We start from the raw sequence: 21,567 nt of genomic DNA on the forward strand, positions 1-21,567 counted from the left end.
GCACTTTATCTGTCCTTCCATTCTAAATGAAAGCTTTGCTGGATAGAGCAATCTTGGATGTAGGTCTTTGCATTTCATGACTTGGAATACTTCTTTCCAGCCCCTTCTTGCCTGTTACTTTTAGTGTATTAAGTCATTTCTCCCCAGTCTCTACACATTTGTCTACTCAGAAAATGTTATCATCTTAATTCATATTTCCAATCTTCAAGGTGTGGAATCATGTCTCCACTTTGGTTAGACGACATCATCGTGCTTATATTTCACTGTCACATCAAATTGAAATGTACCCCAGAGTTGATTGGTTTCTCCCTGCGCCTCATCACTCAGGCAGGTCTCTCCAAAGTCGTGCGTTCTTTTCCATTCTCATGTCCATCCATCCATTTCAGATCTTCAAGGTTGAGTGGCATCATGGGAAGAGGATAAGGTGTTGGCATTCGTGAGATTCTGGTTTGAGTCCTGCCCATGTCATTTTCCAGCTAGTAACCATAGGCAAGCATGCTGTTTGACCTTTGTGACCCCCATTTCCCTTATCTCTAAAATTGGCATCATACTCTCTGCCTCCCTTTTTGGATTATTGGAGACTATTAAGTGTAGTACTGTATGTAAATCACATAACTGTGTTTGGCATGTTCAGCTGCTGTTTTGAGTTGCCATTTGCATTTGATGCTCACCTGCAATTGCGGAACACAGTTCTGAATGTAGTGTATATCCTCCGCCTCCCCTAGCACTTTCTGACAGGCGAGTTTGGCTTCTATGTTTCAGAGAAAATGACAGCTGCCTCCTTGTGCCCCCTCAGCTTTCAGCCAGCAGACTTACAAGTGGCTTGTGTCCAGACTTGTCCCCTCCTTCATTTACTTTGATACAATGAAGCTGGCCTCTTTCTGTTCTTCTGCCTGAAGTTAATCCTTTCCCCTGGGTTCTGGATCCCATCCCTTCCTACCCAGGGACCTCTCCCTTTCCTAATTGTGTCCTCTGTGACCGCACCTTCTTTAGTGGTTTCTTCCCATCAGCAATGAACCATGTCCAAGCCTCCCTTATCTTAAAAAAATAAAATAATGGAAACCTTGTCTCTCTCTCTCTAGAGCTACCACCCTGTATTATTCTACTGCTTCACAGCCAGACTTCCGGAGCCTAGTTCACGCCCTCTTCTCTGCAGTCCACCTCCCCACTCAGTTCCCCATGCACATCATTCTGACTTCATTTCCTTTCTTCCTTCAAAATCAGTCTCAGTAGGGTCACCTGTTAACTTGTCACTGAGGCCACACTGCTGACCATGCTTTTCCTATCGAATCACTTGCTTTTCTTTGCTTCTCTGACCCCACATCAGCCTAATTTTTCTCTCATGTTTCTGACCATGCCTTAGTCTCCATGCAGACTTTTCAACTTGTGCTTTCTTCAATGTTGGTGTTCCTTATGGTTCTGTCCTATACTTGCTGCCTTTCTAATTCTGAGCCACTTGTGAGGGGCCGGTTCACTTACTCACCTGCCCTCTGTATACAGATGACGCCTTCGTTTCTTTCTCTAACACCTCGCACTTACTAGGTCCCAACTGAACTCATATCCCCTCGAGATTTCCAGGTGATGCTGCTGCTGGTCAGGGAACATAGTCTGAGAATTTCAGTTGTGAGGAAATGAGGCAGTTTTTCCCCTTGCTTACTGGACCCGGTGTAACCCCTACCACCTCCAATTCCCCTCGAGCATCTAAACAGTCGTGTCAGTTTTGCCACTGGTCTGGTTTATTGCAGCCTGCTAAGTGGCCTTTCTGCCTCCAGTCTCACTTCTCCTTAATCTGTTCCCCATATAACAACCATTGTGAGCTTCTTACAATATAAATTGTGTTTGTCTCCTGCCTAGTTTCTTCTGTACCTCTCCATTGCCTTTGGGATAAATACAGACTTCATGTGTTGGCCTGGTCTCTCCCTCTCTAGAGAGTGCCATTTCTTGCCTCTTCTTACTTCAGACAGAATGTACCAGCCATACAGAAAGGTATGCATGATTTAAGTGTGTATATTACATAGCAGTTATTGTGTGCTTACAGTGTTCTAGCCACTGTGGCACTTATACACACATTGATTTCATTTGATCTTCCCATTAACCCTGTAAATGGGTTACATTAGACAGATGATGAAATGTGACACATTTTATAATATAGCCATTGTTCTATACACCAGTCCTGTTCAGTTGTGCTGAGGGCAACAGGGTTGGATTCACTCAGAATTTACTGCAAGAGCTAATAACAACAGCATTAATAACGTAGAACAACTTTTGGTCATGTACTTTGTGCCAGAGCCTACATGTAAACAGGACTCACATAAACTGTTCCTGATTCACAGAGGAGGAAGTTCAAAGGGAAGCAAGAACTGGTTCAAAGCCACATAATTTTGAATTTAGGTCTTGTGACTCTGAAGTTTATGCTTTTATTGTATCTTACTCTGTGGGTACACACAGTGAAATTATATAAGAGCTATTTGTCACTTGGCATCGTCTAAAATTTAAAATCCTTCGATGTCCGCCTACAACTGAGTTATAAAATTGTCAGCAACACACCTATCCCTACTGGAACCCTCTGACGTCCACCGGTCTTCCCTCCGGATCTCACCCTGCTGTGGTGGGAAGAGTTTGGATGTGGAGTTATACTGGGTTATGGCCGCCCTCTACTAACCATATATCCTTGGATGAACCCTGGGATGAGTTACTTTACCGCTTTGATCTGCTGATTGCTGATCTCTGAAAATCAGAATAGTAATACTTCCCTCATGGGGTTGTTGAGAAAAATAAATGTGAGACTACCTGTCTCTTCTCTCCATCTCTTGTGCGTCTGCCTCAGTGTGGCACCGGGCACTGTCAGTGCAGCTTCCATACTGTTTCCTTCTGTGTTTCCTGTACACGTCCCCAGTGCCCCTTCTCCTGACCTCACCCCTGTCACCGCTTCCCAGATGTGCTCTACACAGCCACCTGAAAAACACTTCTTATATACAAAGAAATAAAAAGGTCCTAAGAACTTTTTCTTAATAGTTATGGTGGGCTGTTACTCAGACACACACCTCCTACAGAAACAACCAGAAATAGTTGGATAAAACAAAAAAACCCAAAACCAAAAAACCCCCAAACCCTTATTTTTAAAGCATCTCAGAGCTGACAGGCATTCCAGGTTAAAACTGAAGTGGAGAACCCAGGCACCATTGCAGGTCTGACCAGCAATTGTAGGGAACACAAATAAAGCCCAGACTGCTTACGTGAAGCTGGGATTCCAAATGGCTGTCTTCCATCAGGGGGAGGCAGACCTGAGACGTTCCAGCTATGGCTGGAATTATAGCCCAGATTCATCCTGACCGGTCATCCATGGAATCTCAAGTCTGGAATGGGTGTAAGGGCTGGTAGTACCTTCAGGTATCTGGCAAGATCAAGTGGACATTCTGTCAAAAGGAAAATTTTCTCAACCTTGGCAGCATCAAATTATTCAGCACGTAAGGGAATTGTATCCCAAGGAAAGAAGCACCAGCAACCACAAACAACAGAAACAGCCTCTTATAAACGTCATCAGATGCTGGAATCATGCCCATCCTAGAAAAGCTGTGTTTTAAGAAATAAGAGATAAGTCTGAAGATATCTGCAAAGGAAACTGTGAAATGGGACACAGCAAATTAGAAAAGGAATGAAATAAAACTTCTAGAAATGAACAGACCTGTAATGAAATGAAAAACTCACTGAATAAGGAAAAGTATGTATTTGAGTTTAAAGAAAAAACCTCAGTGGATGGATTTAAGAGAAGAGTGGATAAAGCTGAAGAGAAAACAAACGGGAAGACATAAAGAAAAATTTATCCGGGAAGACAAATAGACACCACAGAGAGAGAATAGAGAACATCAAAGTTCACTTAGAGTCACACAAAGAGGTGAGAAAGGAAATGAGCAGAGAAGAAGTTGAAAGTTAATGGCTGAGATTTTTCCATAGCAGTTGAGGAACTAAACTACAGATTTATGAAAACTAGTGATTGCAAGTAGAATTGTTTTTCAAAAAACCTGAACTTAGACATATCAAGGTGAATCTGTAGAACACCATCAACACCATGTACTGTCACTGTTGTCATCTTTGTCTCATGTCTAGCACATGAGCTCTTTGAGGACAGACAGCGTCATTTGCAGTGCCTGCCACTCCACTGACAGTCAGGACCGTTACTGGGCTGTCTCCAGCATCTCAGGGGGTCCCATCACCACTTACACAGAATCTGGATGTAGGTTTCCATGGCTCTCTTCATGATGCTCTGATTCTTGCTCGTGTGGGGAGCAGATCACCATGCTCAGCACCAGGATCGCTGCATACGGTTGTTGACTGCCTCTGTCTGTTCTCTACTCCTGTTTCCTTGGTAGAACTGGTGACAGTGCCCATCCTACCTGTGGTAAGAAGTTGCGGCCTGGACCACATGACATAGTGCGTGTGAACACACTGTGGAAAGGCTCTGGCACCATGCAGTTTCATTAGCTTTATTTCAGAGAGAGAGAGAGGCTTGTTTGGGGGGATTTTGTGAAGAAGGGGACTCGTTGGTGCCCACACCTTGGCCCTGGCGGGGGTTAGATGCAAGGTCCTACAATGACCATTGACACTCACTGTGCCTGGCAGATGTGCAGCGTAGCAAGTGGCTATAACATGAATGTCACCTGCCCCTATGAGGACTTGGGTTGTCATTTCTACGTTTCATTGGAGAGACAGAGACCCATGAAATAAGTTTTCCTGGTTGATTGATTTTGAGAGATCTGAAGGGAAATGTTTTCATTTATGAAAAACAATTATACTTTTCATTGAATTTCTCTGGAAATTGTAAATTTCTGTGGCCCCTCATTCAGAAATGGAAAAAGATTTGTCAGAGTTTGTCACTCTTTTAATTGGATGGAATGAAACACCCTTTTGGCCAATTCTTTTTCTCGTTGCCCCCGCTTAGCATCACAGCTAATCCTGAAAGAAGAGAATGGATGATGGGCAGTAACGAGACTCACTGGCACAAGACCCATCCCACCTCTCTGTCGGCTTTGCTGCTCTCTCCCTCCCAGGTCCTGCCAGCCCAGCACTTGTGGCCTTGACCTGTCAGTAGCTACAGTAAATCTCTTACTACTCCTTTACCGTGTCAGGCCCTCTCACAGCTCTGGGCCTTTGCACGAGCACTGGCCTTTACCTGAAATACCCTTCAACTTCCCCATCTCTCTTCATAACATCTGTACATCCCTCAAAGCCCAAGTTACTTCCTAAGCAGTGTTCTTTTACTTCCCTCCCAGTGACAGGGACAGTGACAGTGCTTTACTTGTCATTTGAGCACATAGCAGTAGAAGAGCTTCATGAACTTAGTTCAGCAGGCTTGGGTTTGAATCTCTTTCCTGCAGCTTGGGCTGGAAAGAATTAATAATTGTGGAAGTTCTCAGCGCAAGCATTGTATTTAAAGCCACAACCAGATCTCTCTTTTTGAGTTCCAGACCTTCGTGTTGAACTGTCTCCCAACATTATCACTTGAAGCTTTCACAGCTGACCTCTCAAATGGAGCCTCTGAAATAGAACTCTTCAGTTTCACCTTATTCTTTAGTCTTTCCTGTCAATAATGATGCCTCCTTCATCATCCTAGCTGCAGAGGCTAAAAAGCTGGAAATAAGCCTAAACTCTCATATCAAGTGCTCACCAAGGTCTATTAGATCAACTCCAAAATAGGTCTTCAAACAATTCCTTTCCATTCCATCTCCAATGCTTGCATGTAGGCACTATCCCCAATGTCTGCACTACTGCAGGTAAGAGCCTGTTTGAATCTCACCTTGGGCAGTGTCATTTTCTTGCACAAAATTCTTAGCAAGCATCCCATTGTGTTTAGGTTTAAATTCAGGATTCTTAAGTCCTAGAAGGCTCCGCCTGATTTGACTCCATCTGCCTGTTATTCTCACCTGTTATGCACGTTTTTGCTCACTGTGCTCCAGCCTCATGCTCTTCTTTTCCTTCTTCTCCCTGGGAGGTAACAAGACCTTCCCACCTCTGCCTCTTCCCTAGTGGCATCTCCCCCGCTTCGGTTCCTTTCCTCATTCCCACACACACCATCTTCATGGTCTCAGCCAAAGTGTCACTTCCACGCAGGGCCTCTCCCTGACCTCTCGGTGTAAATCATATGTCCTCTCCTCTTCCTCCTAAGGGACTTTTCCTTCCTGTCATTCATCACAGCTTACAACTTTATGTTTATTGAGTGATTATTTATTGAATTTCACTTCCACATTAAGGTATATGCTTTATAAGGTCTGGGGCTGTATTTCTTTTATTTGCCACTGAATCCTCAGTGCCCAGTGCTCAATCAGCACACGTGGAATACATGAGTAAATATGTGATCTTGTGCTTAAACAGTGCAATAGATTCTCTCATCAAGTCGGCAGCTTTGCTCTTCATTGTGGTGAGATGCGGTTGTGGGAAGCCTATTAAGGTGACTCACCTTTCTAACTGGCATTGTCTTTCTTCATATTTATTGCACACATCTGTGATGCTCACCCGCAGGGCTGAAAACTTAGTTTAATTTGTTAGTTAACTTATTAGCTGTATTTCTGCCAGGACATTCTTATGAACACAGAACCTGAAAAGGTCACATTCAGGTGTGATATTGGAACATCATGACTAGGCCCACTGCTGTGGCTTGCCCTCTTTCTTTGGATGCAACCTGGCATCACCTTTGGAACTGAAGACTTGCTTTTTGTTAGGTAGAATTTAAAGCAACAGTCATAAGATGGAGCCATTAGTGACTACCACAGGAAGCTGTATGCCCGGGATTTGGGATAAAACCCTCACTACCCTGTGTTGACTGCCAGCTCTTGGACTGAGAGCTCAGATATTAGATAACTAGGTAGAGTGCGCTTGTTCATGGTAATTCCATGCCCCTAATCTTTCCCAAATTGATACCTTGTTCTGCAGAACACTGGCAAGATATGTTATGGAACAGATCAACAACTTGGGTGGTTTCTTTTTGAAGAGTATAAGAGATGTTGTTCTGGAAGTAGCCAATGATTTTCGAGTTCTGAAATATGGTCTAGGATAAAAGATGAACTTGGATGTTGTCCCTGTTTTACTGATGAACAGGGTGATCAACAATGGGAAGGTTTTTGTTTGTTTTTTCACTTTGGAAAACAGTGAGACTTTTGCTTTCGGTGGGCACAGTGGTGGGGATATTTCAGCATAGATGGAAAAGCAAACCGTTGGCCATTCTTAAACCCCAGTAAGTCAGATCATGTCAGTGTTTTCAGGGGATGCCCACAGCAGTAAAAGCTGGCTTTAAGCTGAGGTATTGCTAAGAGGCAGCTGGTTCTGAAAAGAATTTACTTATTCTAGTCTTGGTAATGTCTAAATGATGGTAAGTACAAGTCTCTTAGCCCTCTGGAGTGAGTCCCACGTGAATTGGTTGTGACCCTTAGAATCCAGAAACTCCAGTATAATCGGCTAAGAATACTTTGTGGTGTGGTGTAATGTAACACATGAAAATACAAAGTATTAAGTGTTCAAAAGCATGTAATTTGCTGCTTTTGTTCATGAGTGGTTTTAGTACTTCTGGTACAGAACCTGACTCTCTTTACTGGGGAGACGTGGTCTCAGTTTCTGGGGTGAATGTACATTTTGTAAGTTTTTTTTAAAGGGGGAAGTTAAACATTAAAAGACTTTAAGTACTTTACTCTTTATATAATGTCACTAAGAAAGCCAGGAAAATAAAGGTTGGCATTTTTATTTTTTATTTAATAAATATAATCTATTTCCTACCATTTTGTTTGTTATGGCTGATACCAAAGTACTTTTAAAAGTTAGCATTTATTTTGATTTTGTTTTATTTCAGCAGATGTGCATAATAAATTAACCTATGACTATTCTTCATTGTGGGCAGGGGCAGTATTTACTATCTAGTTATTTTGGCATTTTGACATATAGGTACTTGTTAATTCAAACTAGTGTGACGCTGTCCACATGTGTGATGCTGAGCATGTGAATAATGTTAAATAGGTACAATGTGGCCTGCTGAGTGTGAGCATTAAGGCAAGTTGGTGATGTGATTGACCTTAGCCAAGTCACCGGACCACTGGGGGCCTGGGTTCCTGTTTCGATAAAGTGAGCAGTTTGGGAGTAAAAATGGTATCCAAGAATTCTTGTAGTTCTGAATTTAAAAATCCCGTGAGTCTTTATGCCCAATAGATTAGGCCTAATGATATGCGTGTAACTGATTCCTCCCCTTCTCTCTTTTTCTTTCCGTTTTTAATCAAGGACAAGAGGATGCCGGTGCACCAGTTACAAAAGACAAGAGCACCTCCATGCCACAGGACACAAGCACTGTGCTAGAGAAGTCGCTGCAAAGATCAGCAAAGGTCATTGCCTACGGATTTTCTCCATTTGTCCGAATGTCTGTCCACTGAGCTGCCTGTCAGAGGTTTCTCGTGTGACTCTCAGCACTGTAGTTGGTCAGCTAGAATAGTCAGAGGAAGCAGAGTATCATAAAAAGAGGCTTTTTAAAATGACTCTGAATATATACATGTCTTCATTTGCCTGTCTTTGAATAAAGGGCCAAGGCATTTTCTTTGCGTGTGGGTATGTGTATTGATGTTCTACATTATTTTTTCTGTTTAACCACACTTGTAATGTGGCAAGTATGATTTCCAGTTTGGGTGATTTGGAGTGGAGTGAGAATTTAGGCATTGGTGAAACAATATTAGTGTCGAGCCCTACTAGATTTTTGTAGTTTTTGACCCCACTGGTTTTTTATTGTTGTCATGCCCATATCTAATTCATAAGTAAGCTTTGAAGAAGTCTTTCTTAGTTTTTCCAAAGTATTTAATTTAGTTATCACAGAAACAAAGACTATTGTTTTTGTATCCTGTTGTTTTGCATAATTCAGTTTTATTTTTTAATTACTTATACTAGTGCCATAGCCAGATATGGGGTGAAACACAGCTGACCCCAGCTACACAGCTCACGGTGGAGGAAGCATGCGCAGGCACACTCCTTTAACCAGGGAGTGTGGTTTTGCCACCCGTTTCGCAAGTGGGTCAGGAGAGTATCTCTTGGGTAGTGACATGAGGGATTTCTAAGTTATATTGCATGCATGTTACTGCCATTGCTCATCCAGTTAGTTACCTAGATCTTTATTTTAATATATATTTTGAATACTAACCAAATGTCAGCGTCATGCTAGGTGTGGAAGATTATAACGAATGGGAAGCCTGTGGGCTAGATCTGGTTCACAGACTTGTGTTTTGTTTGACCTGTCAGTATTTAAAAATTTCGACTTGGTAGCTTACATTAAAAAAAATTGGAGTGTTCACATAAAAAAAAATCAAACTCTGGCATCTTTTGACAAAACCAAACATCCGGCAGCACTGGCCCACATTCTGAAATGACTTTGAATCAGAGCTGAGTAGAGGCAGCCCTCTGGAGATGGAGCTTGTAATTTGCTACTGCCCTCCAACTGTGCCCTCTTTCTGGCTGGGTTCTTTTTTCTTTTGATAGTTTCTTCATGAATTCAAACTAAAATTACAAGGCCAAACAGCACTCGTATGTGAAACCTACACTGTGGGAAAGCCATTTCTATGACAGCTCACATAAGAATCGTAAGTGACGTGAAGCTGCTTTATACACTTCTGATGCTGTCAAATATTGACACAAGAAGCAAGGACTTCTGGTTTAGACAAGATGCCATAGATTCGTTTCTCCTTGCTCTTCCCTACTAAGTACAACTCTAAACCCTGAAAAATAACAAGAAACAACCAAAGGCGAATTCTAAAAAGGGAAACCGGGAAGGCAACCTATTACAGTTAGGGTCTCCTAACAGCGTAGCAAGCAGCAGGGCACTTCCCAGTCCCCTCACCAATGCAAATATCAATGACTTGGTCACACAGTTTCACTAAGTGGTACTCCATATGGACCTGGAAAAACTGAGGGACCCAGCTGGTCGGCCGAACAGTTTCCTGCGGACTTGTACCCGGTCCTGCATGCAGATAAACAGCACTGAGTTTGTCTTTGGTGTTTGCAGGTGGTTTACATCGTGGAGAAAAAGCATTCTCGGGCAGCAACCGGCTTCCTCAAACTGCTGACCGATAAGAACAGTGAACTGTTCAGGAAATATGCCCTGTTTTCTCCTGTGGACCACCGAGTGCCTAGAATATACGTGCCTCTCAAGGACTGTCCTCGAGAATTTGTGACCCGGCCCAAAGATTATGCCAACACACTATTCATCTGCCGCATCGTGGACTGGAAGGAGGACAGCAATTTTGCCCTGGGGTAGGTGAACTCTGGTGAGAAAACCACAGATCCCACACAGAACTTGGTTTAGGAGGCCTTTCAGTAACCTTTTTAAAAAAAATATGATTTCTTTATTAAAGCGTGAGTACTTGATATATTTTGGTCTTGGTTTTTAAGAAATAGACCTTAGCTATCACCTCAGGTGGTCACCTCACGTTGCCAGGCAATCACCTTTTTGGTTTGTTTTTGTTGTTTTAAAGATTTTATTTATTTATTTTCAGAGAGAGGAAGGGAAGGAGAAAGACAGAGAGAGTAACATCAATATGTGGTTGCCTCTCGTGCGACCCTTATTGGGGACCTGGCTCGCTACACAGGCATGTGCCCTGACTGGGAATAAATTTGGCAACCCTTTAGTTCACAGTCCCACACTCAGTCCGCCGAGCTACACCAGCCAGGGCTGTTTTCGTTTTTTGACATAAAATATAAGCACATTTGTTTATTTTGTTTTTTTTTAATCCCCATCCAAGGGCATGTTTATTGATTTTTAGAGAGAGGGGAAGGGAGGAAGAGAAACATCAAGGTGAGAGAGAAACATCAGTCGGTTGTCTCTCATACCCACCCCACCTGGGGACCAAACCTGCAACTCAGGCATGTGTCCTAATTAGGAATTGAACCAGAGGCCTTTCAGTTTAAGGAACAACACTCCAACCAACTGAGCCACACCAGGGGCAGCACATTCTGACCCTTTGCACATATCCTCTTATGTCACAAATCCTGGCTTGTTACCTGTGAATTGTAAAGAATTCATCACATTAAACAATCAGAGCCCCCTTTCAGACACTAGTGTTGAGATATGCAAGTTCCAGGCCAGGCACCCCAATCTCCCATGCTTTAAATATCAATAAGGTTTGTTTGAATGATGTGCTTTTTTGGTACTGATCTTCAGAAGTTTCACGTATGGCAGTAATTGTAAGCAGGAAAAGGGTACCATATTTTTTATGGGAGCTGTCAGAAAACAATCTAAATTCGTATGGATTACATAGGCACAGAGCGTCATGGATAGCCACTTTATTTTGATCTGAAAACTGCTGGACCCAGCTGTTTGATCAAATGCTGTACCTATTTTCTTCTGACAGTTGGTATTCGTTTGGAAAGAAAAGCAACCTTAAGTTTTAACTAAATCTTTAGCTCTTTATCATTGATGGCGTCTAGTTTATGCTTCACAGGAAATGAAAATAAAAGCATACAAGCTAGAAAAAAGTCTGTTCTAACACTTTTTGTCCGTTTGGGTGACTTGCTTGCTGGCCCTGTGAAGGGTGGAGCCTCCTGGGAACACTCGGTGGTTGCAAGCGCTGGGCTGGGGGCCGCGATGCGCTGCTCTGTGCTTAGCCCCTTGGGCCTCGTGAAGTGAGCCGAGTCAAATCTGTGTGCCACACCCAGTGCCATCTAGTAACACTGCCCTGTGCCGCTCCTTTGGTGACAGGAAGGTCGGTGTGACTGTGGGATCTCAGAGCCACTCGGGAACAGTTGCACTTTCTTTTTTGCTCTCAAGTGGTGTGATTGCAGTGTCATCATTTTTAAGCTGAACTCATTATCCAGAAGTGACGTCAACCCCTTGAGCCCTAAGTAGTCCTTCTTAGAGGCTTGCCAGTTTCTCACCATCAACTCAAAGAGCCCGATAGTGGCAGTGCCACCTGGCCTCTGTTGATTGCGGCTACCACGCTCTGCTTGGCAGTGGAAAGGGGATACTTTCACATCAGGCAGGAAATCCCGCCTTGTCTTGTATCTGACTTTCTGTCTTAGACATTGTGTGTACTTGACTGTACTTCTTCCTTGGTTTTCAAGTTCTAAGGGTGTAGTCAGGAAATCTTCCGGGTGTGAGTTTCTTTTAGTGCTCTAATGACCTCGCAGGTTTTTTTAAACAGCTGAGCCATCACTTCATCAAGAATTCTTTTTTCTTGTAAGTAAAGTACAATAATATTTGAAAAAGGAGTCAAGCTTTTGAAGTAGTGAGGACATTTGCTGAATTTAAATGAGGAATATTTAAAAATAATAACCATGTTAATTATGTAATTTTAAAAATGAGAACATTAGAAGATTCTCAGATGGAAAACTTGGATAACTCCTTCTCTGCCTCCTTACTGTAAAGACATTAAAAATGATCTTTTATGGAAATATGCCTTTAAAAATCTATGTGAAAAATAGAAAATTTATCTTAAGTACAATGTGGCAGGTTTCCATGATGTGGTTCTCAGATGACGTCTGTCTCATGAGGGGCGCAGGCTGCAGCTGCTGAGCACGTTGGTGGTCGCCTTGCCATTTGGTTCTGGCTATCAGTTACTGATCTTTAGGGACTGAGGTCACTGCTTCCCAGTTGGAACACACTGTGCTGTGACTGGCTGGGTCTTCTCTCTTTGCCAGTCCGGCCAGGAGCAGGAAGGTAGTGCTCGTTGTGAATGTGAACGTGTGTGCTCAGCTTCTGCAGAAATTATGCCTAAAAACAGGGTTTAGCCAAAGAGCCCTTCTTCTGAATTTATTTCCTGCCCCTACACTCTACTCTTATATTGATTATTCAAGTCCAAAGTCATTTACTTCTTCTGTAGTAAAATTTAGTTCATGAAACAAGTGCTGATAACTATGTGTAAGTCACTGTGCTGTATTATATGAGAAATAGAATGGTAGGCAGCTATGGTTTCTTTATTCAAAGAAATTACAGCTTAGTGCAGAAGAACTTGTACATAAATGTCACAGGATTAATTCTAAGAAATGGACTCCTACTTGACTTAAATACAAGTGGTGATTAATCAGGGCAAGGAGTTTCGGCAGGTCTCATGAAGATCTCAGAAGCAGCAAGGTGGCAGCTTCTCTCTCAACCACCCTGACAAGCCCAGCCACCATGGGGTATCCTTTCTCTACCCCTTTCTACACACAAGCTGTACTGTTTTCTTCACTGCAGCCACCTACCTGCTGAGTGGCCTACACAGCCCCAGAGTGGTGCTGCTGGTCCTCTGCAGGTCACATACTGAAGTCTAGATCACACTACAGGACTTCTAGGGTAGAAAATCTTACTGATCTGGTTGGAGACAGTATATGCCCTGGTCAGTAGTTTTCACTAGAGGTAGGGGTCCAGTGTCCCATGCCCAGGTAGCAGGGACTGTGGGGCTCAGCTCTCTGTGAAGGAGTGTGGGTAAAGCAGACAGATTGAATTCAGGCCCGTGTCTTTGAGCTCCCATTACAGTATGAAGCAGAATATTGCAAGTTCTTCCATAGGAACAAAGTAATTTTCTGGAAGTTTAGAAGAGGTGAATGAAGAGAGAAATCCAGGATTGTTTCTTGGAGAATGGAAGCCTCTTGGCTAACAGCTCACTCACTGGGAGTCCAGAGCGGATGGGAGGGGACATGACCAGAAGTAAGCAGTCATGAGAGGCTCCTGTGGTAAGAGGAGATGGGGAGAACCTGCGGGCGGGGAGTTGCAGTGAGGGAAACAAACCAGGAAAAGGCAAGGATTCAAAGGAGACAAAGAAGGTCAGTTCTCCTAGGCATGATGACCGATTGCAAATGGGGCATGAAGGAGGAGGACAGAATCTTGGATGAACTTCCCGGCTTCCAACTTGGGTGATTGGGTAGGTGGGGCTGGCACTTGACCAGGGTCCTCTGAGAGCAGCCTCAGCTCCTGCCATTCCCTGCACTAGGCCTTGTGGCTTGTGTGTCCCAGGCTGGCTGGCTGTTCACAGCTGCAGGCTTCTGCACGCTCCACTCCATGTCCCAACAGTGGCTTCCCCCTCTCCCCAGAGTTCACTTAGTGATAGGTATTCAACTCTGAAACTTCTACTACTGGTTCAGTTGAAAAGTGTTCTTTCATTCTTAAGTCCTCCCTCCTAGGTGCTTTTTATAGTTTCCAATAAGTCCATTCTTGTGGTTCTCATCTGTTTGTATTGTAATTACTTATGTAAGTTTTCTTGGCTGTGAGCTCCTTTAGGATAGGATACTCAGTAAATGTTTGCTGGCTGGTCAGATGAGTAGATGAAAATTACTTGATGACCCCCAACGCAGACTAGGAAGATGCTGTACAATGAATCAAGCTAGAAAACACAGGAGAAGATGTTTGGAACAGACAATGGTGAGAACTAAGGTTCTTTGATTCCAAAATCAACACCAGGTGGAGAACTCTTAATTTAGAATATTTAACAAAAGAGATTTAAACCTTTTGTTAAAGATTCTAAATTAGAATCTTTACACATTATAGAACTTACACATTATAGAAGGTATAGTTTCAGTAGCTTTGGAAGGGACTTAGGAGTCCATTAGTGTCGGTGCCCTCTGTGGTGTAAGCATTGCTTCTCCGGCACCCCTAGTGGCCCTCCAGGGTCTCTGGTTGAAGGAAGCCCAAGATTGTTACAGTACTGGAAACCTCCAGTTATTAGAAAAGCTATTTTTCATCTCGTTCTTAGAATTGTCACGAGAGGTCTCAGCTGAGCCTTGTTCACCTCTCTACACTGCCGCCTCCCCCTTTCCGTGGATCTCAGTCCTGTAATGTTATCAGAAACCTACAGGTAATCCTTCTAGTGAAACCTTGCTGGCTTTTAGGGATCACTGCTTTTTATTATGTACCAGAGCATATTCTGTGCTTTTCATATTTAGTACCTATAGTCCAGGATATTTAAAAAGCCACATTGACTTCCTTGCTGAGATGATTTGTAATTATATAATCAAATTCACAGTTCTAAGAGTTTCCCAACCCTCTTAAATCATCTTTCCCTTTAGAAACTCTTGTAGTAGAATTCATGCTTATATTTTCTCAGACCTTTATGAAATCTGTTGTCCTAAAGTCTAGAGTTTACAGCCCCAGACTTCCCTTCCAGGTTGTCATAAGCGTGGAGATATCATTATGGTCTTTTTCTCCTAGATTTGTCATGGTTTCTTTTTCTTGAATATTTAAGGATAAATCTTGAAACTTGAAAAGTTTTACAGCAGCTACTGTGAGGAACATAACTGTGTTTCTTGGCAACACTGAAGACTAAACTGAAGATTTACCACATGAATTGACCTAGAGCAAATTGACATATTTATATTATTTTTTTAATATTATTTTCTCTAGCAAACTTCAATAGCTTTAAGGGGTAGGGAGGAGGGAAAATGAATAGGTCAGTGCAGACGTAGCAAGGTCGAGAAATTTTTGGTTGAATGTGGGATTGTGTAGGCTTAATGGGAGGCCATTGAAATGAGAAATAAGGAACTGGTCACAGAACCGCTCGGTTTAATGAGAGTGAAGGACAGCCGGTTCTGCTGTAGAGCATGACTGGGCCAGGTGAAGGAGAGGTTCACCTTGAGGGAAGTTCAGATTGATGTACTTGTGGTAAAGGAAGAAGTGGCTGGTTGGGGGGTTGGTCTGGTATTTCCTTCATCTCCTAGTTTTGTACCCACAAGGTCTTAGTTACTAGGTAATCAGAAATATTTGTTGACTGATGGAAGCACATACTTTCACTATTCCATTCAGTTTTGATAGACATTGACTTTCTAATGAGGTAGATACAGGTTGGGAGGTGGTCATAAAATTGTATTTAGCAGAAAAATGAAAGAGTGACCAGGATGGTAGAAAAAACCAATAGGAGAAATTAGTTTGTTTCGTTGAGGCATAGCCTACATGAATATCAAGTTGAAAAATAGCTCTATCCAGTTTTTCTTCTTGTACAAAAGGACTATTTCACCATTTTAAGAGTACGTTCTTTCTTATCTGAGGACTTCTGAAGAGGCTGTTATGTAATCCTATGAACTTGCATTTCCAAACTTGGATTTGGTAAGTCCTTTGCGGGGGTGGGTGTGGGAATGGCTCTTACCTGGCTGGTAGACCAAAAGGGCTTCAAGATGAGGAGGGGGCTCTTTTTTTGTGACTGTTGGGCTCCACCTGGTGGCCTGTAAGGATGAACTTTGGAGAAAGGTTCTCCGCCATTGGCGAGGGCATCCTGGTCAAAGCGGAACAAACGTGAAAGGAATGGAGGACAATGGGCCTGCCCCAGGCTCTGGTTAGCTACCGGTTTGTTCTTTTCCTGGCACTGTGTATAATTCTTAAAATGCCTTTTGTGGTTGTCAGCTTCCTCCACAATTTCTAATGCGTCTTTTTTCTTTCTGTTTTTACTTTAATTAGTATTTATTTTATGCCAAATTTACTCCCAGGCCATCAGTTTTTGTTTCTTCATTTTCTTCTGGGATATTTTGTTTTCCACGCAACTTCCTCTTCTGGTTTAGGAACAAGCTGCTCCTTTTCAGTGGGATCATCTCCACGTGGTAGGGAGAGCTCATGGGCAGTTAACCCGCCCATGAGCTCTGTAAGTTCTACACCACACTTTGGGAACTCCATTCACCTGGATGGGCTCAATGACCAGACAACTGCACCTTCACCCTTCAGGTTGGGACTACTCTCTGCATTTTTAAGCATGTGCAGCAAAAGCTTAGCACTCTTTTTGGGCCCCCAACCCTGTGTCCAGTCCCACTGTTTGACCTGCGCACACCTACCAACTCCACCCTTGTAACAATGGAATAGGACCCATTGCTTCTGCAAGGTGACATCCTTCAGATACTTGGTGGCTTTTTGGATACACATACTCTTGATGTCTTGGGCAGCTTCATGAGTGTTCTTAAAGTGAACACAAAGATTTGACCTTTTGATTTGCATGATTTTGTGGGGTTTTCTGGGTCCATTGAGTAGCAAACCATTTTCAGCTATCATTCTAAAGTCACTCATAATCCTTACTCTGTAAAATATTTAACACCACTTGTTCGTATTCCCTTTCAATCTTATCATGAGTGTTTTTGCGTAGTTATATTGCTATACTACATTTTATTTTTTTTCATTTTATGTCATAGTCATTTTTTATGTTGCTATATCTTCAAAATTATCTTTCTAAAATGCATAGTAATCAATTGAACAAATATACTGTGATTTTGTTGATCACTTAACTATTATTGGAAATCTAGATGATTTATTTTTTTAATTTGTTATTTTTTACTTCTGTATCTCAGCTTTTAAAAAAATAAACTTTATTTTTTATAATAGTTTCAGATTTACAAAAAAATTGTTAAGGTAGTATAGAATTCTCATATATCCTTGTATGTATTTTCCCTATTATTTACATATTAGTATGGTAAATTTTTTTAAAGATTTTTAAAATTTATTTTTAGAGAGAGGGGAAGGGAGGGAGAAAGAAAAGAAGAAAAACATCAGTGTGTGGTCACCATTCGTGTGCCCCCTATTGGGGACCTGGCCTGCAACCCAGGCATGTGCCCTGACCGAGAATTGAACTGGCAACCCTTTGGTTCGCAGACTCATGTTCAGTCCACCAAGTCACGTTATCCGGGCCTAATGTGGTAAATTTATTTGTTAAAATTTATGAACAAATGCTGCTGAAGTCTATATGTTTATTCAGAAATTCTTGACTTTTGAAAATACCCATTTATTTTTTCCCTATTCTAGGTTCCCACTGAGGATATCTGTGCATGACATTTAGTTATCATGTCTCCTTAGGGATTCTCTTGGCTGTGAGAGTTTCTAAGTTATTTCTGAAGGACAGTTTTAAAGGCTGAGTAGGTGGAAGTATGGCATTTAAGAGAATGGGCCAGAAGTCTTGATGCAATACAGAAGCAGAATTGTCCTAGGCGGTTATTTCTTCAGACAGTGAATAGAAAACAGAATCTACTTTGAAAGCTAAAATATTTGAACTATAACACATAAAAGGGAACATTACTTTCAGTATTCATTTACAATAAAGTTTACACTGAAATTAAAATACAAAAACAGACCTTTTTGTTAGACAAATATGCCATATATGCCAGTTACCTAGTAGAGTCTGCTTTTGTTTAGACCCTCGAGGTGCTCTGACTGTCAGGGTGATGGCAGGGTTTATGGGTAAGTAGACAGCACAGGGTTCTCTCTGGGGCATCGAGGCCCAGGTGCACGAGCTTTTCCAGCATGCTGACCTGTTAGATTTTTATGTCCTGCAAGTTGACCAGTCCATGCTGCTATCAAATAGATCTCCAATGAAAATCTGCAGTAAATTTATTTAAATAAGATACTCAAGAAATGTCTGGGACTTAGTAAAATAAATGTTAATTACTGCTAATTGAAACTTGGAATCGTTGATCACACTGGAAGCCATAATGGAAATACAAGTTTTTCTTTGTGAGCCACATTGTAATTTCAGTGAACAAATCAAGCTTTTTGGGACTCAGAATATACGGTGGTGAAAGATTTTTGCCAGAACACAAAGCACCAATAAAATTACATAAAATAAAAGGCCAATTTCTTTTTCTTTAAATTTCAGCAAAGGTCCAGTGACTGGTATGACTTGTTCTGATCATTAATCTTAGCTCCATCTTCACCTGCTTCCATTTGTCTTCCATTCTTTCATCTGCCTGGCCCCAGAAGCGATCCGGTACTCAGCACCGGTCTTCTTTTAGGAGGGAGTTGTACATTTGTGGTAGGCCGTGGTGCTTCATCTAGTCCACAGATGGCAAACAAAAGGCCCAAGAGCTGGATCTGGCCCTCCATCTTGTTTCTACCTGGCGGCAGCACTGAGCTCTCACTAAACCGTTAAGGAGGAGTTACATTTATACACTCCTAACATTACATTTGGCCCTTTGAAGGCAACTGCAAGGCTTGATGTGGCCCCCGGTGAAAATGAGTTTGACACCCCTGATCTAGTAGTTTTTTCTGAAAAGGTGTGTGAAAACTCTATTCCCTGAGTTCTTATATTTAGAAATTTTCATCTTTGAAATCACTAGTGGTGATTTTCAGTGGTAATTTTCTGCATTAGTTTTCTCTGAAACGTGGTATACCCTTTCTGTGTGTAAAATTTCTTTTATTTCAGGAAAGTTGTCTTAAATGGTATCTTAGAAAATGTTTTCAATTCCATATACCGCATTTTGCCATGTATCATGCACACCCACTTATTTCACATTATACACGGGATTATTATACCCATGGTATGTAATCATTATACCTATGTGTAATGCACATTCTTATTTTCTCCTAAAAAATTTGGGCAAAAAATGTGCATTATACACAGCAAAATATGGGTATCTGTTTCCATCTTTCAGGAATAGCAGTTATGCCAATGTCGGAGCTGCTTCATCTGCCTTTCACATCTGTTTTCTCTGGGGTCTTTTTCTTTAAATCTTTGTGCATTTCAATTTCATTTTCCTCATCTCTCTCGAGCTTTTTCTCTGTGATCATTTTCTTCCCAAATAGTGTCACTTCTTCATTAGTTACCTCCAGTATCACCTGCATGTCTGGGATGGTTTTATTTTTCCTTTCTACTTATTTCCTAGGTCTAAAACACTAGTTTTTATTTCCTTTTGTGAAATCTGTTTATTGCTTTGAGCTCTTATCTTATAGCAGTGATATTTTCATTAGTTTTTGAGTTCTTGTGAATATTTTCTTTCATGGTAGTCATTTTTATGACCATATGCTTGAGTATGTGGTCCTTTTACCATTTCTTTTGTTTGTTTTTTTCTTCCTTTTTACATGTAATATTTCTTCTTAATGAAACAGATGGGGCGGCTTGGCTCCTTCTTCTCTAATCCGTAAATAATGAGTTCTTTGTGAATGTTAGTATTACATTTTAAACGTTGGGCATTATAAAGTGTCTTCTGCTGACATAGTTAGGCCCTTTTCTACTCCAGGCATATGAGGATCATTTTTGGCCATTTCAACCTCACCAGGTAAAAGCAGGATGGCTGTTGTGTTTTAAATCTGCCTCACAAAGCCTGTTACTGAGGTCATTCTGCCCCACAGTGGAAGTCTTTTGCTGAGCATTCTCATGGAAGACAAATAGTGATGCTCTAGGCTCATTTCAGTTGGCCCATTCGTCCACAGGTCTCTTCCCCAGGTGTCCTCATTACCAGTCCTCCAGTATCACTTCTTTCAGGTCCATATCCATCCGGCTAAACGTGTAATGGCGGCCCATCAGGCCATCTTTGCTCAGCCAAAGTAGACCATGGCTACTTTTTTTGACATTCTGTTGTGGGGAGAAGTTTTTACTCTACTGTCTTTTCAGAGACCACCCTTAGAATGGATATAATGTTATCCAGTTCCCATATGGCTTGTGACAGTGGAAGGTCAGTTGGCACTAGCCATCCTCCTGTATAATATCGTGTGTGTGTGTGTGTGTGTGTATAAATCTTGTTCTCTGAGTGTAGCTCTTTCTGATTCGTACTCCCCAACACTTTTCACATAAAGTTTAGTAAAGACCCTGACTTGTATGATGTAATGATTTATCACCCTTTGAATTTTTTTGTCTTATCCTCTAAGAGATTCAAATTATCTTTTTCATATACATAGGAAGTCTCTGAGTTTCCCTGTTCGCCTGGAATCAAGAATTTAGAGAGAGTGAGCATGTAATCCTTTGTTTTCACCCCCTTTGCAGGTTCTCCAAGACATTGTTTCTGTGAGCTCTTTGATACCTTTCCAATAAATTCCTTTTCCAATCAGAATTAGTTTCTTGTGCTTGCAACTAAGAACCTAGACAGTTAAAGACATTAATTTTAGGAGATGGATGTAGAAAACAGGACCTCAGGAACCTGTGAAAATAATAAATAGTTTTAGATGGATTGGAGGTAACTCAGGTTTTATTACTTAGTAATTTTCAGAATACTAATGAATTTCCAAAATCTCCCTTAAACTTCAGAGACAGTGACAACAGATTCTGCAAATTCTCAGTGGGAACTTTATTCTAGTGAACACAGGTAATAAATAATATAGTAATTTTCGAAATTAATGAGACCTGATTCTTTAGTGTCTGGATTCCTGGTACAAACAAAAGAAACCAACTCCAGTTGGAAAAGGAATTTATTAGAAGGATATTGAAGGACTCACAGAAACAGTAAAGAGTCTTGAATGACCTGAGAAAGTTGTGGGTGGGAACCAAGGCAGATTTGGAGAGGCAAGAGCAAGAAGCCAGCCGTTGTCTTCTTATCAAGATTAGTTTGTCCATGATGCCAGTGGTTCTGACCACTGCCCTTTAAGGACAGAATTGCCACCAGACACTGCTATGCTGCTATTGTCACTAGAAACCACTCCAGTAGCCATGAGTGAACCCAAAGCACCTCTTTGTCTTTGTGTAGTCTCTTCACATTCGAAGTGTTGAGTTGAGTCAGAGTTCAAATCATACCCAGAGGGCCAGCTGCTGGTTTTCACAGAATGAGAAAGGTCTTCTATAAAGAGAGTCCAGACATTATGAGGGCGGCTGGCTGCTTCCACAGTGTGGTTGCTTGACCTTTGCCCCACTTGTGTGCAATGTAGAAGTCATCCTTTCCACTCTGTATGCCTTTTCTTTCTTTTTC

The 21,567-nt window shown here is 41.8% G+C and overlaps 1 protein-coding gene across 5 annotated transcripts in view; it reads left to right on the top strand.

Moving 5' to 3' along the window:
- DIS3L2 (DIS3 like 3'-5' exoribonuclease 2) overlaps positions 1-21,567 on the top strand; it is a 285,589-nt gene that overhangs the window by 96,794 nt on the left and 167,228 nt on the right. For all 5 annotated transcript variants that reach the window (XM_053655254.1, XM_053655253.1, XM_053655255.1 and 2 more), the window contains 2 exons: positions 8,260-8,360; positions 10,022-10,269. In XM_053655254.1, coding sequence (XP_053511229.1) covers positions 8,260-8,360; positions 10,022-10,269 — 349 coding nt within the window. The remainder of the gene's footprint in view (positions 1-8,259; positions 8,361-10,021; positions 10,270-21,567) is intronic.

This window comes from Artibeus jamaicensis, unplaced genomic scaffold, assembly GCF_021234435.1.
Source record: "Artibeus jamaicensis isolate MK-2021 breed Jamaican fruit bat unplaced genomic scaffold, CSHL_Jam_final contig_944, whole genome shotgun sequence".
NCBI lineage: Eukaryota > Metazoa > Chordata > Mammalia > Chiroptera > Phyllostomidae > Artibeus > Artibeus jamaicensis.